This window comes from Triticum urartu, chromosome 1 (genome assembly GCF_003073215.2).
Source record: "Triticum urartu cultivar G1812 chromosome 1, Tu2.1, whole genome shotgun sequence".
Lineage (NCBI taxonomy): Eukaryota > Viridiplantae > Streptophyta > Magnoliopsida > Poales > Poaceae > Triticum > Triticum urartu.
In genome coordinates, this window is record NC_053022.1 from 532,183,290 (window position 1) to 532,199,261 (window position 15,972).

Here is a 15,972-nt window from a genome sequence, read left to right on the forward strand (position 1 = left end):
GCTAGTCGTTTCTCTCCTTCCCCACTTTGATACTATGGTGGTAGAAGGTGAGTTCTAGATGAACGAGCTTCGGATTCTCCAGATCTGGAGCTCTGAGGGGAATAAATAGCAAAGAAAAACACACCACAATTGGCGTTAGAGTTAAACAAAACAACTATTTTATTTTTGTTGGTAAAACCTACTGGTTTGGGGGTAAATTTAGCAGAAAAAACACTGATTATATATTGCATAGTTTTAAGCCCGTTTTCACTAGTCAGGCCCACACGTCAGGGCTGACCTGGCAAAAAATGTCGGGCACGTTGACTTCATTTACCCCCTCTTTTTTCTCGTGTCCCACACCTCTCTCTCTTGGGCATTATGACAACGAAACTACTTGTAGCAGTGCTCTTATGACAAACACCTTGCCTGCATCTCAAGCATGACGGACCAGCTGAGAGCTGACCTGTGAGATGACGAACCATAGAAGATGTTGCATAATTTAATTCTTTTACTAGAGCAACATCTAAAGCTCCATTGACAACCATCGTAGTACTTCCATTCATAATTATGACCTTTATTGTGTTCCTTGGGGGTCGAGACTCTCCCAATTGCCTACACGAGGCTTCCATTATTCAACACAATGTCAGTTCTCAACCAGCTAATTCTGTCCGTGTTGCTTTCTCTCCATCGCCGTCGTGTTCTTCTAGCTAGTTGTCCTAGCCTAGGCATATCATGTAGCCGCAGGAAGTGCCCACTTCTTGGGCAAGGGACCAATGTCATATATGATCTCCCTGTGGCAAGACCAGACGAGTTTGATGGCTTCTGGAGTGCCGATCCCCGCGCCTCTCGGGTCACCGGCAGGACCAAACCTGAATCATGTCGAGGAAAATGTCAGATCATTCATTTTCAACAGCATTCACCGATGATTACTGGTATGGGCAACGGGGCTTGGCTCACCAGTGGTTCTGCGGAGCGCCGGTGGTCCTTGCTCGAATTCCAGCATACGTTGTCCCGTTAACCGATCTACCGAGTACTTCCTGAAAAGCGAGATGATAAGAGCGAATCATTCACCAAGCTGTGGAATGTTCAGCTACTGATGTAAAGAGACTTGAGGATGATAATGTAAATAACTTCTAAAACCACAACTTTATCGGACTCTTGGTGCAAAAAATGAAGACTTCAAGGATAATAAAGCAGCCAAATGGATATAAATTTCAACACTGAAAGAGATGAGCGAACTTGCCTGCAGGAACAATTTGTCGTTTGAAACTACTGCAGCTGTCAGATGCGCATTCATCCTTTCGCAGGCTTCTAATACTAAATCAAGCTGTTCCTCAGAGTATTCTGTAACCACCTGAAATATGCACTCGCAGTAGGTAAGTATATTACTTAAAGAAACTGTCAAAGAAATACAAGTTAAACCAACTTAATGTATTCTAGAATACAAGATAGGCCATGGAAACCTTAGGCCGTAGCTATCTTCCAAGTTAGCAAATTCAGTAAGGGTGAGTAAAACTAGTTTTCATTTGCTATACGAATCTGAAATATAACATGGACCTAAGCATCAAGTGGAGATAAATATTAGTATATTCGATAGCCAAGAAAATTATTCTTCAGCCAGGCCATAATAAGGCCGTAAACATGGGCCCATCTGATACATACGCTTATGGAGGGGGTCAGTAACACTAACATCATAGGAAAATCAGTCAACATCATCAACATGTTGTACAGTAGCATGTGAAAGAAAGCCTCAACGTCTGAATGTATTACCTGGAAAGGACCAAATATCTCCTTTGTCACAAGCTCGAAGTTACCATTTTTAAGGATCTCCACTAGTGGGACAAATACAGCAGTCGGTTTGAAAGCACCATATATTTCTGGGATGGAGTGATTCTCCAAAGGTTCACCACCGAACAGAACCTTTGATCCTGGTATTTTGAGAAGGTTGTTCATGTGCTCTATCATGGTTGCTGTTGTAACCTGCATAAGCAGAAAATGAAGATAAAATTAATTCTACGGTGAAACTTGAAGCCGCTATGCAAGTGAATTGGTCAGTCGGACCCATCGATGCATCCAAGTCTATTTGCTTGAAAAATAATGCAATGACATGTATACCAGGTGGGCAGCCAATTATGTTGGAAATGAGTCATTGGCGAGGAGAGTTGGATCAATAGAGTGAGCACTCGCATTCCTACCTGAAACTGCCTATACTGCCCATCTAGTTGTGCAACCACACCAACAGTTCTAAAAAATGGTGTTAAATGTGGACTAAGTGTTCTTTCTCTCATATGCATTGTACTGTGCAAGGACAAGTTCCTTCAGTTTTCTTTTATTTTCTTACGTAAATTCAGCTCTCTTCTTTTATACTGTGCAAGGACAATATAGTGAGCACTCTCTTCTTTTATACACTACTACTTGATGCTTGGATTGTCACAGCAACCAAAGTATTGGGAAACAATTATTGTTAATTGGTTCTGATTTATTACTCACTTCAGCATTTTAACAACTAGCTGCTGCCAAATCCTACACCATGAAGAGAAAGTTACAAAAGAACAGAATGTGGTTAAAGATGGTCACTCACAGTAAGGACTGGACCAATCGTCAAATCTTCAAGCTTCCTTCTTTCAGAAAGTCTCTTCATTTTCTCAAGTAGCCCACTAGATGACCAGTTCTGCAATTAGAAGAAAACTATTAAACACACTATTGTTGTGTCTGTTGACAGAGAAGCGCAATGTTGTAACAAGCTCCCAAAGTTCATAAAGAGTCATTCACTTCTTTTTTCTTTCTCTGGAGCATTTTACTTATTATCTTAAAATAACAAAAATCACTATGACAAGAGACGGTTGAACTTGAACCAGTGTTCATAAAGATATCAACAACTGGGCGCATAATTCACTAACAAACCCAGGAAGGAAAATTGTGCACTGGTGATATCATTCTTTGGTCTTTACCTTGTGCATGAATAGCATAGACTGAGCAGAGCACTTCTGACCGCTGCAAGCGTAAGCATCCTGGTCGCAAACCCATGAAATATAATCAACCTGTTTGGGCATCATATCATAAAAGTAAGTCAAATCATCTTCGGCTTGGTAAATGCATGACACTGAACTATGAATATACAATGTTATTATGAATATATTGACGTTAAGGATAAAACAGAAGTGACTTCAGACCTCTTGAACATCTGGACCAAGAATTTTCCAATCAAAACCAGCATCTTCTAACTTGATTCGGCCTTGCAAATCTGCAGCCAATTTCTCTGCCACACGTGAGCTCCCAGTGAAGAGGGTCATTTTTGGATTTGCCTACAAAAGATCATGTGAAGAATAAATCCAACCATGAAATATGTGCTGCATATAAGACAGTAGTGCTAGCCCACTTGGTCAATAGCTAGTTCTAGCTCAGAATAAAAAAGCTAGTGGACGCATATTGTTATTTTTTGAATTCCAAACAATCTCTGTTGTTGAACCCTTGAACATGTTGTACCACATTCAGTAAACTAAAAGAATGGCGGAACCACACACTGCTGCTTATCACTAACATGATGAAAAGGATTCTACATGTATATGTCCAAACATGGAATTGGCTTGTCACAGATTGATTAACTAGTTATATCATCTTACTACAGCACCTATTCCTTTCCAAAGCTACAGGAAACGTTCTCCCAAAGTCATAAAATAGAAGTCAAACCTCCAACAGCAGCTTGTTCATTGTGATACCATCAGAATTTATGAAGTCCACGTCCTCTGCAGGCAACCCACACTCATGAAGCAACCTGATCATTTGTTCCATCACAATGCTAACTTTGCTGTCAACTTTGAGGACTGGTTTATTTCCCATATAAAGTGCACCCATCAGTTGCAGTAAGGGAATCTCCAATGGGAAATTGAATGGTGTGATTATTGCAACCTGCTCAAAGTTAAAATCATATTAGACCTAACATGTCACAGGTAATGAAAATAACTCATGGTGCATCAAAAGCTTAACATTCAGTTACTGGAATAACCATTTGAAGCAACTAAAAAGAAATTAAACCATCAAAGTGTACTTCAGTTCACTCTCAAAAGAATGTAAGACATGCTAAAGAGTTCATAAAAAATTCAAAGTTTATCAAGCCAAATGTTTTTACATCCACATGAAAGTTCCTTTGTAGTTCCAATGGGTCTAACTCTATTATTACCAAATAATTAGATTAAGGATGGAACCTGATCTTTGTCTAACAGCTTCACCATTGCAGTGCATTCAACAAATAATATGTTAAGGAAAAGAAAAAACACTAGCAGGCCATGTTAAGCAATTATTTTGCCTAGTGTATCAGATACAACTCACTTTTGCAGTGGAAGGACCAAAAGGAGCAACAAATCTCAAATACAGCATTTTGTCTACCAAAGAAGTTTTGAGTACTTACTGGGCCAAATGGCCAACGATAGCCATTACTCATTTGTCCAACATGATTTCCAGGTACAGCAAATGACCGAGCCAGAAAGCGCACCTGTTATATTAGCCAGAGAGAGTATTAAAGTAGAAAGTATTATTATTGGGTGTTCATTTCAATCTGCAGACCGGGGCATAATGACAGCTCGTTGCTAAACATGCACGCATTCATATAAAACTATACCATCACTTGTGAACAACTGAACAGGGAAATGAAGAAAATGATCTGGACGTACCTGATCTCCACAGAAGTTCTCCAAGAATTTTTGAGAAACTTGAACTTCCAAAAGAGCTTGTTGATAGCTCTTCGGAGAAACCCTTTGAACAAGCTTAGCAAAGAAATCTAAGACCTGTCAATCACCGGTGACAATAATGAGTGGGGAATTAGATGAGAAAAAAAGGTGCTATCGCTCTTCTCTCCTCTATGAAGGGGTCGCAAAGTCCGGAGGGGATGCCCCTATTTGCATTAATAAATGTGAATCACATGGCAAATTGGCCCATGCACGTGTAGAGTCGTTTAAAAGAAGATCTGAGTAGAAGAAAGTCGCATCATCTTTGTTTCAAGATGGCATACCTCAGGTTGACCAAGCATGTGTGCAGCTTTTGTAGATATATCTCCATACATGAGATACCTGCATATTGGAGGTTCCAAAATTCAGCAAGGTACAAATGCTGATAGAACCAGACACTACTATTATCAGCACAATTTTATACAGGGCATATGGGTTTGTTCATATACCATGTTTGCTGACTACACTTTCAAGTCACAAAAACATGCTACTGCTGGAAGCATGGTTGAACCTTTTGATATCTGGTCATTTGTATTTTACAAAATATTTAGATATGTGACATGAAAAGTAATGTGTATAACTTTTGTAATTCATACTTTCAAATAGTTGCTAAAAGCATTTACGGTAAAAATAATGGCAAAATGCATCATAGAGACAGAGAAGTGAAGAGAATAAAGTAGCTACAGAATACTGGCAATAATGTTGTCAGGGGGAGTATAAAGTAGCTAAAGAATACTTTTTAGGAGGTGTTGTCTGGCGATGAATGTGCATAAATTATAATGCCGTAATTAACATGCATACATAGGTTTGTAGGGTAAAAACTTCAGTGACCAAATACTAAATGGTGAGGAAAACCTTTGTAAATTGTGATTTCATTTATACTCCCTCCGTTCCAAAATAGATGACCCAACTTTGTACTATTTTGGAACGGAGGGAGTAGATTAAAAGGTTGACAATCAGATAAGCGGACCAGTCAAATAAAATTCCCCAACAGGAAACTAACTAGTTATGTTAATTTTGAAACATTGAGGTCAAAAACATCAGACAGCCGAAAAAAGTATTGTTATGATATACGTTAACCAACTTGAATCCATGGTACAGGAAAATAACACATACCTCTCTGGAGCTCTAAGTGGGTTGTGAAGTCCATGCTTTGGGCATTTAGATAAACTCTCCACAAATGGCTGCACCACAAAAATGTTGCATATTGTTTGAGAACACACTTCGGAGCTAATAGACACACGACGATACCAGTAAAGTATAAACAAAAAGTCAGTCTTTGTATTTTAAGCTGATAAAAGTTGACAAAAGTTGATACGACTAAATTACACTCGTAGCGCTGTAACAATGGAAATCAAAAGAGAAGCACCCCAAAGCATCAATACCTTTATTTCAGACCCCTGAACCTCACCAACTTTGATAAACTTTTCGCCATTTAAAGGATCGACTATCCAGTTCCAGTTAGCAGACTTTATCCATTTTCCCTGCACTGAATTTAACTTCGTCAATGGATGTGGTGACATAGCATATTTCACTTCGGTGGGGAACATGATGGTCATAGATGAAACTACAAAGAAGCCGAATGAATGATTCCATGTTCTGGCCATTCAATTTCAGGTTCCGTACTTTTAAACATACTTGCTCAACAGTAGTACAGTACTGAATGCTCAACAGTAGAACAGTACAGAACTAGGTGTGAGCAAGTAATCATAAAACGAGCCTAAGAAACAAAGCACCACAGTGACCAAACACATCTTGCCCATTTGGCCCAGCAGGAACTTCACAGGAATGAAGTCTGATACCGATGGCACAAATCGGAAGCGATGGAAAGCTCCTTCTCGAGTAAAATTATTTCTACCCACCTTCACCGTGAAAATAACCCTATTCATATGCATCGCTCTTAAACATCACAAGCAGCAATCAGTAACCCCTTAGACAGAGACGGCTCTGAAGCGTGTCCATGACAAAGCTAGCAAGCAAGCAGGACCAATTTAAAGCAGCCCATACAAGCAGATCCCCCAAATGCCGGCCATCTCACCAAAATTCTGCACTTCCGCGGGGCTTGAGCCAGAGATCTCCTCGGGGGACACCGTCGCAAATGCCGGCGTGTGCAGCCACCTGCGCATCGCGCAAAATTGTCAGTAACGGCCCAAAAAAAAAACCAAATGGTCCGCGGTCAGTGCAGAATCGAGCAGTAGCAAATCAATCGCAGCCCCCCTCACAGCCCTGAAAGCTACCAGCCCAGATCGCGCCTGAAATCGCGGTCACGGAGCAGGCGATTCGAGCTCCCGTGTTGAGAAATCGGCGTCAAATTTCCACGGACTGTTTCCCCCGCGCACGCCACCGGTGATGATAAGCTTTGGACGGAGCCGGATCGCGACAAAAGAAGAAGAAGAAACGGAGCAGGGGTGAGAGGCGGAGGCGGGTCACCTGGAAGCGAACGCGGCGGGGGATCGTCGGAGGGCCGCGGCGGCGGCGAGGTGCCGCCGGGAAACGAGGCGGCTCATCGTCGGCTGGCTACTCGCGCTCGATCTCACCTGGGAGCACGGGACGCGGCGGCAGTGTGGTGTGGTTCGACTTGGATGGAGTGACGTCGTCGGCTCGCTCACTACAGTCTGTGCCCCTGTGGTCGATTTTATAAGGGAAAATTAAAGTGTAGTGCTACTTGGGTATGATTGTGGGGAGCCGTTTTAAATATGGTTTATGAGACTCCAAGCTGCAAAAAGGCCACAAAATTATCGGATATTTCAAATGGAGCTTGAGCTTCAAAATTTTGTACAATCAAAAGAACCTGGTTTTCTTTTTTCACACAGTTAGAACATACGAATACGCATGTTGGCAGAAAAATTCAGGCTGTTTTTAGTTCTTAGATGTTCTATCTCTACTGCTCATGTAGGTGCACATGAACTTGGGACGCAAAACGCCTTTTTACTGAAATTGTCCGCATTTATCAAGGGCAACTCTTGACTGTCGAAAATGTTGGCCCGATATAATTTTTCATGGGTTCATCCTACTTTGTCCGCGCCCTATGTGTTTTTCACAGACTTGTGTTTCTTTATTCTTCGACTTGGAGTAATGGAACTTGGTACCATAAGTTTATTGTACCATAAGTAATAGCTCATCGTACCATAAGTAATGAAACTTGCCCCAATATTATGTTGTGGTATGGGAAGAGCAATAGCTCATCGTACCATAAGTTCCACCAAACATGTCTTTCTACACTACAATCAAGTCATTGGAACATGTAAAAACGAATAGTCAACCCTTGCCCAAAAAGACATCTACTCGACATGAATTCTGATCTGTCGCGCCAACGAACTGCTATGGTGTTGTTCATGATGGCGAACCCAAAACACTGCCCAAATGAAGATAGCTCCACATATGTGTGGTAAGGGGAAAATGCAAGTAGAATGACAATGCTAGGGAAGAGAGTGTGTGCGGGCTTGTTTTAACCACGAAGATTGGAAATTTAGAAGAAATGTTACAAACTTACAATGTTTCTTGTTGGCTAGATCATCATTGAAAATGATCATTCGAAACCTTGATTTCCTCCTCCTTTTTATACATTTGCATGCAATTTGTCTGCGTTATGGTCCGAAAGAGAAGCAGCAATACCCATTTGGTAAAATGTGCAGCTCACCGTCCTCCCGGTTTTGGGGCTTTGTTGCATATTCGCAGTTGGAGGAGGCAAAAGCGAACAGATTTTCACATGACTGTTTGTTTAGGGACCAAACAAAATTCGTACGAACTCATTGGCACCGGAAAATTGAGAGGACATTTGAAGGGCAAGATGGTCATCACAACCTGGACAAACGCATTGGACGCATCGACTGTTCCTTGGCCCCCGTCGGTACGATCTGCGAAGGAGCGAACCGCACCAACGTGGTGGTGACACGTTCGGGAGCGGATCACGGAAGCCGCAGCTTTCCACGCGCTACCGACAGGCCAGGCCACCTCATCGGCCGCGGGTGCAGGGATAGCACGAGCCTGACTCAGCTCCTCGTGGCGATAAGCCGATAATAATAACGTAAAAAAAAAAAAAAGCTGCCGCACGCAGACGCAGACGCAGGGGTCGCGTCTGGGCCGGGCTCCATCACGGCCCAGGCCCGCTAAGCCTCGGACGTCGTCTGTGTCGTGGCCCGCGGGCTGGATTCTCTGGACCCATTTGTTTTCTCAGGTCATCCACCGCCCCCCACTTGCTAATACTCTGACGGGCGGTCAGAGTCTGACCGGATGGATCGCCCTCCGAAGTGTCTCAACTCGCAGCGCCTTTTCCCTCGCTCCCCGTGCACCGCCCCGTGACACAACTGCACTGGTGGTGGAGTAGATAGGGGCGGGAGGAGGAGGAGCTGACAGGAGGAGAGCGAGAGACAGACCGATCGATCGCCCACCGGCCCCGCCCGCCGCGCGCATCCGTCCGTCCGCCGCTGCCCGGCCCGGCCATGGCGATGGCGCCGAGGAGGCGGACGCTGCTCAAGGTCATCGTCCTCGGCGACAGCGGGTCAGCCAGCCAGCCAGCCACATCTTTTCCCCTCGCCGGCCATTCTTCTGGCCTTGGTTTGGGCGTGCTTTTTTAACTTTGTTTGACTTGGGATCATTTGGCTTTGCGTGCAGGGTCGGCAAGACGTCGCTGATGAACCAGTATCCTTCCCGCGGCATCATCCATCGATGCTGCTTCACTTGTTGAAATCTTTTCTAGACGCACCTTTGCGCGGGGGTGCTTCCCTTCCGAGTTGCTTGCTCTGATCCAGTCCGGCCTGCCGGTTTGACTTTCATCCATCTCATTGGCTCTGCTAGCTTCAGTTTCAGTTTTGGTCAATGTCCGATGCCCGTAGATAGTATATCTTGCCGTGCTTGTGCGTTGATTCGGTTGGTGATCATGCTTCGTTCACTTTATTACTATTATTAAGCGTAAAAAAATGCTGCCCACGTCTGTCTGCCGTGGCCGCAATATCGGGGCTTGCTCTATGCCCGCAACATGTTCGATCAAATGCGAGGTGTGGTTTGCTTGCATTTCCCTTGACATGGGTCGTCAGGTATGTGAACAAGAAGTTCAGCCAGCAGTACAAGGCGACCATCGGCGCCGACTTCCTCACCAAGGAGGTCCTCATCGAGGACAGGCTCGTCACCTTGCAGGTTCGTCAGCCTCCTAGCTCCTTTATTGACTTGGAATCTATATTACGCGCAAGAGGGCCATTGGTGGTTAAAATCATTGCTGTGCACTGCCCTGTTTTGGTGTAGATTTGGGATACGGCAGGGCAGGAGAGGTTCCAGAGCCTCGGCGTGGCCTTCTACAGGGGAGCCGACTGCTGCGTGCTAGTCTACGACGTCAATGCCAAAAGAACATTCAACACGCTTGGCACCTGGCATGACGAGTTCATCAACCAGGTAGCTTTCTCGTCTTTTGCCCGTTCTGACAAGCAGAACCTCATGTTTACACTATCAGTTAGTCAGAACGAGAAATTCATAATGCGCATGTTTACAATAGTCTCTTCTGCTTTCAAATTCCCAGTGTAAATCAAAACAATAACAGTGGTCGTTTAGTCCTTTGGATCGTTGATCATGCACAGTGTATTGCAACAGTACAATGTTAGCTGTCTATGGCATCGACAGATTGTGATCATGCCCAGTATACTGCAATAGTACAACGTTAGCTGTCTGCCTTTCTATGGCATCGACAGATTGTGATCATGCCCAGTATACTGCAATAGTATAATGTTAGCTGTCTATGGCATCGACAGATTGTAATCGCTTGAAGCATTTTTTGCCATTTTCACTTTCAGGCCGGCCCATCAGACCCCAAGCAATTCCCCTTCATTTTGGTCGGGAACAAGGTCGATCTGGACGCTGGAAGCAGACGAGTGGTCAGTTAGTTGCTTGAATTAGCGCTCTGCAATTTCAATTTCTTCACTGCCGTGCTCTGCAGTTCCAATTTATGTACTGTTGTGCTCTGCACAGGTTCCTGAGAAGAAAGCAAAAGACTGGTGCGTCTCCAAGGGCGACATTCCGTACTTCGAAACCTCGGCCAAGGACGACTACAATGTCGACCCCGCTTTCCTGTGCATCGCCAAGCTCGCCTTGGAGCATGAGCACGATCAAGACATGTAAGTAAACTCAACCCACGACCGATCTTAAGATGTTTGCCAGATGCAGTGAGTTTGTCAGGTTATCTCAAGGCCTACAGGCTAGAGCTTAGAGGGCATGCAGAGCCTGGAAGCCTGGACTACCGTTACTTAATTCACTAGTGTCTTAACCATGTTTACTTTTCTGTCCCCAGCTACTTCAATTCAGTTGCAGAACAAGGCCCTAAAACCGAAGGACAGACGAGCGGATGCGCGTGCTAGGCTAGCATCTTGGCATTACTGTCCAGTATAAGGCTACAATTCTGCTGCATTTATCGCACTGTATCCATTCTTGAATGTAATGTATGTACCATACGATAGTTAGTGACTGATCAACAGTTGCAAGCTGTGCTCCCTTAGCTGGGCAATAAAATGTAAACAGTTCCAACCAAGGAATTATTGTCGACCTAATTCTTCGTCGGTTGTAACATGTTGCACTTCAACTGCTTGGAATGATTGTAACAGAGCATACTCACTCTAGTTGACTGGATATAAATAAACTGAATTCCCCTTCTCAGTGGTACAGGAAGGGGGCGTCAGAATATATGCGATTGGTAAATAACAACTACTCCCTCCGTTCCATAATATAAGATCGTTTTTTACACTACACTTATAGTGTAGTACATCAGAGTTTGGAGCAACAGAATAGACATATAGGAAACCAACAAAACACAAAATCAGTCTCACTCCAAGAACCCACCAAATCAATAATTAGGCGACTTAAAACCTTTTGAAAGGGCATACCATCTTGTTAAATAGTATTCCAGCGACGAAGATGGCAATCTAATCAACCTTCACCTTCAGTTTGGGGGAGCCGTGTTCCCACACAGTCTCAGGTGTAGGGTATTCGAGAGTGACAATATTCTTATGGTCCTCCTCATCCCCTTCGCCTCCGCTATCTTCTTCATCGCCTTCCTCTTCCTCTTCCATCCCATTCGCTTTCCTCTTCCTCTTTGTCAGGATCAATCTCGTCACCATCCTCATCCTCTGGCTCAAGGCTAGTCATATCCTCATCCTCAATCTCATAACCCGCATCACGAAAACAAACATAGAGCATCATTTGTTCGTCTTCTGCAAACACGGTGTCTTGAGTAGCCCCTGGACAGTTACTAGATTACGACACAAGAGAGCCATCTTCCCTCACCAAGCCCCCATTAGGCACCCTCAAAAAACAAAGCCCCCACTAGGCACACTGCTATCATATACAACCATATGATATCTATAATTTCTAGTAGTCCCAACAGTTAATTTACCGTTGAAGTGGACAATAGGGTCATGGGACCCTTCTTTCACAACGCTGACTTGGAGGCTAGCCGCCACCGGTCCTGTCACTTGTTGCAATACTGATTTCACCGTGCTATGGAAACTAAGTAGTTGGTCGATGACACGCTTGTGTTACGGCTTGTGATGGTACGTTGCTACGCCTTTGCTAAACTGTATTTCGGCGTCCTGCTCACCCTTGTCCTTGATTTTTAAATCGAACTCAAACCACATGAAGGCACCAGTAACCAATGGCCAGTATGTACCTGTTACCGCTAACATATCCTTCTGTGCAAAGGGTTTTATAGAAGGGCGACACTAAGATTATAAAAGAAAAACACCATCCACCTCCGCGACCATCCGATTAACGCAAAAATAGCCGTCGAATGTCCCCAAACATGCGCCTCGTGAATTGCAACAAGCTGGTTGTTACGATGTTCACTCTGCAACAACGACTTTGTTGCAAAATAACCCAAGGTCTTTTTAGCGCGACACGTGATTTTCTTCAAGCGTTATTTGTGCAACAAAGTTCATGTTGCAGAAAAATATTTGCAACAGAGGTTGTGTTTCATAAATTTTTCCCCTGTTTTTCACCTTTCTGCAACATAGATGATGTTGTGGAAGGATTTTTGCAACAAGGATGACGTTGCGGAAATTTTCTAATGAAAAAATGATCAATTTATGTAAGCGTTGGCTACTTGTTGGTGCTTTGTATGTTTGTAACATAGCATGTGTTACGAACTTGTGTGTGCAACATGCCCAATGTTGCAAAACTTGTTGGACCATCTTGCGTAGCGCTACGTGTCGTATGATTAAAATTAAACTGGGCGGCCACGGAGGTGGTGGGTACCGCAACTCATCCGCCGGCTGAAAGGTAAGGTTTCCCTTTAGTTAAACCCTTAGAATCAAAACACGACTCCAGTTGGACCAAGGTTTTGAATTTTTGCTTTAGAAATATTCCAGCCATAGCCAAAAATCATCAAACTTCACTGATTTTTGTTTTCATTTCAGCCAAAGGATTCACGTTAAGTTTGACTGAGATTCGATCATTTTTTAAATAAAAATTATTCAAAATTGTGTGTATGCCGAAACATTTTCACCGAAGGCAATTATTTCTGTACCTAATAATAAAGGGAGACGCGTTTCTCCGATTTTTTTGGTCCGTCCGCCGCAAAAAGAAAAACAAATCATATCCAAGCTGATACTAAATTATTGTGCGTCCATCTACTAGAAAAAGAAAGACGGTTTTCCTAAGTTATGTTCGTGAGCTGTGTGCACTGTGGCCCAATGAAAATAGCCCACTTATTTTCCTAGCATGGCAGCTGGGAAAACCCTATTTGCCGCACGGGGTGACAAATACTCGGAGTTTCGCATCAGGCGCCCAAGACTGGGCCGGCCCGTTTATCGTTTTTGTTTGCCCGGTTTCTATTTTTATTTTTTGATTCCTTTTTCTTTTTCCCTTCCAAGTTTATTTTATTTTCCCTTTTTAAATAAATATGTTCAATAAATTCTTAGAATTTCGTTTTTTAATATTTTCAGAATTCAAAAAATTTGTTCCATTTGAAAAATGTTTGACACTTTAATTCTTTTCCCATTCCGAAATTTGTTCAAATTAAGAAATGTTCCCATTTTTTTTAAAAATGATGTCTTCCACTATTGTTTGAGATTATTTTTAAAATGTTCGAAATTCAAAAAAATATTCTTGTTTTAGTGAAATGTTTACAAATTCAAAATAATGTTCATGTTTAGAAAACACAACGTCTACAAAAATATGAATGTTCAAAACATGTTCTTGTTTTCACAAATTGTTCATAAATTCAAAAAAATGGTCGTACTTGATAAAAAAATGATTTCAAAAAATGTTCGTGAATTCCAAAAATGTTCTGCTTTGAATATTTTTTCGTGTTTTTCAACAATATACGGAATATTCAGAAAACTGTCCGCATCTTTCAAAAATGTCCGAGACGTCAAAAAATGTTCACGTTTTCAAGAATATTTAGCAATTTGTAATTATTAGATCTTTTTGAAAAGTTCAAAACAATCAATCAAAGAATGTTTCGAACCTATCGCTGCAGTATGTTCTTAAATATTTGCGCTGGCCATGGTCATGTCTTTGAGGTCGTGAGTTTGATTCTTCAACGGGTCTTTTTTTCTCACGCCTTACAAATACAGATCATTTCGGTGCTTGCCAGTCGGCTGGACCAGTTGCGAACTTTGTGTGTTCACAGGCTATTTTACGCAACTAGCGTCATATACTAACTCCCACACAGCTGGCCGAAGAAAAAGCAGCAATAATTGCTCGATCCCCAGGCTGTTTATTGGTCCTCAGTCGCACTCCACTACTGGGCCTGCTCCACATCCAGCCCATCGATCCTCGTCAAGGGAGGCAAAAATATTTTACGGCTATAAGAAACCAAACTTGCGATGTCGCATTCGGTTCCTCAGGCGGATGCCAACAGAACTAGGTCGGGTTTTTTACGTATAAAAAAAGGATGGTCCTCCTATTAAAATACATATAGATTTTGTTCCGTCCGTTCATGGTTTTTGATTTTTTTTCATTTGTTCCCGGGCGGGCTGAATCGGACCTATCATGCATTTTTTAACCCTAGTCTAGATTCGTCATGGCCCCGGTATATCAGTGATTGCCAGAGATTCCTCCATCAGAAAGTTATGAAATTTGACGTGGTCGTTGTAGACTTAATTGCGCACAATTGCACCAAAGCAATCGTCAAAACGACCCTCAAGGAGGCAGGGATGGCGAAAACGAATCCGTTGTCCAGAAAATTCTGCACAGATGCGTGAGAATAATGTTGATGTTGAGCCCCCGAGCTCCATGGACTATTTTTTTCCCATGATCTTGGTTGAGATCGTACACTAGTGCAGAACAGGGCAATAGCACCGGTTCGTAAGGCCCTTTAGTGCCGGTTTCGGAACCGGCACTAACATTTCGGCACTAAAGGCCCCCCCCCCTTTTGTACCGGTTCAGCACGAACCGGTGCTAAAGGGAAACCACGTGGAACGAGCCAGCTCCGGGGGCCGGGAGCCCTTTAGTACCGGTTGGTAACACCAACCGGTACTAAAATGTTTGGGGGATTTTTGATTTTATGATTTCTTTTTCATTTAATTTTGTGTTTTCCATTTTAATTCTTTTTCGTTTGCTGGTATTTTACAGTACTACACATTGTACACGTTATGCATATATATCATCAATGTCTCACAAACCACCATATTAATTTACACATACACACATGTATAGCTATATACAATTTCTCCTACATATGCATGTTGCCTTCGGAGCCAGTGGCATTAGCCTAATTGGTGCCTTCGAAGCAGGATGACAATTGGAAGTGGTTCATGACATGTTCGATGGGGACAGTAGCGGGTAATAGTATTCTCCCTTCGGATTTATGACCTGGTCGAGCAAAAATCCCGCTATTTCCTCTTGAAGTGCTTCTACGCGCTCCGTTTCTAGGAGCTTGTCCCGCACCTCTTTGAACTGTTAAGAAGGAAATCAATATGCATGTGTATTAGTTGTGTGACTAGATATCGATAATAGTGTAAAAATTGTGAATAGTGTTCTGACAAGCGTACCCATTCCTGTCTTTGAGATCTGCTCCTTTCGGACGCCATCATGCGAATGTTCTCGCAAACGCAGTATGCACACAGATTAGTCCCCTGCGCCTGCTTCAGGGCCTTTATTACGAGAATGGAATTTAATTTGATCAGATAATAATTAATCAAGCATGATAATTAAAGAGATGGCAGCTAGCTAGCTAGCTAGTACTACTTAATTACTTACCTTGGATCGAAACCATTCCAGCTGTGGTTTCCATTCGCCTTCCGTGACGCTGATGAACCTTGCCCAAGCCCTGCCCGCCGACAAAGAA

At 43.0% G+C, this 15,972-nt stretch overlaps 2 protein-coding genes across 2 annotated transcripts; one reads left to right on the forward strand and one right to left on the reverse strand.

Moving 5' to 3' along the window:
• Positions 1-467: 467 nt before the first annotated feature.
• LOC125526603 (probable aldehyde dehydrogenase) lies at positions 468-7,376 on the reverse strand. The gene is made up of 15 exons (XM_048691251.1): positions 7,134-7,376; positions 6,742-6,821; positions 6,089-6,192; positions 5,820-5,887; positions 4,988-5,045; positions 4,650-4,763; positions 4,388-4,471; positions 3,670-3,888; positions 3,153-3,284; positions 2,931-3,020; positions 2,561-2,650; positions 1,750-1,959; positions 1,223-1,333; positions 937-1,016; positions 468-848 (listed from the first exon to the last, which is right to left on the reverse strand). Exons 1-15 carry the CDS (start codon positions 7,208-7,210, stop codon positions 710-712), a joined length of 1,656 nt encoding a protein of 551 aa, XP_048547208.1. The 5' UTR covers positions 7,211-7,376; the 3' UTR covers positions 468-709.
• Positions 7,377-8,934: 1,558 nt separating this feature from the next.
• Positions 8,935-11,273, forward strand: LOC125526614 (ras-related protein Rab7-like). The gene is made up of 7 exons (XM_048691261.1): positions 8,935-9,204; positions 9,318-9,344; positions 9,740-9,839; positions 9,945-10,091; positions 10,487-10,567; positions 10,662-10,807; positions 10,981-11,273. The coding sequence occupies exons 1-7, from the start codon at positions 9,146-9,148 to the stop codon at positions 11,045-11,047; spliced, it is 627 nt and encodes a 208-aa protein (XP_048547218.1). The 5' UTR covers positions 8,935-9,145; the 3' UTR covers positions 11,048-11,273.
• The last annotated feature ends 4,699 nt before the right edge of the window (positions 11,274-15,972 follow it).

Excerpts from the sequence above, each read along its gene's own strand:
- LOC125526603 (XM_048691251.1), bottom strand. The coding sequence starts at position 7,210 with ATGAGCCGCCTCGTTTCCCGGCGGCACCTCGCCGCCGCCGCGGCCCTC. Across the intron at positions 4,472-4,649 it reads AGAACTTCTGTGGAGATCAG|GTGCGCTTTCTGGCTCGGTC; the intron begins GTACGTCCAGAT and ends CTAATATAACAG. Across the intron at positions 1,334-1,749 it reads AGATATTTGGTCCTTTCCAG|GTGGTTACAGAATACTCTGA; the intron begins GTAATACATTCA and ends TGCATATTTCAG.
- LOC125526614 (XM_048691261.1), top strand. The coding sequence starts at position 9,146 with ATGGCGATGGCGCCGAGGAGGCGGACGCTGCTCAAGGTCATCGTCCTC. Across the intron at positions 10,092-10,486 it reads ATGACGAGTTCATCAACCAG|GCCGGCCCATCAGACCCCAA; the intron begins GTAGCTTTCTCG and ends TTTCACTTTCAG. Across the intron at positions 10,808-10,980 it reads CATGAGCACGATCAAGACAT|CTACTTCAATTCAGTTGCAG; the intron begins GTAAGTAAACTC and ends TTCTGTCCCCAG.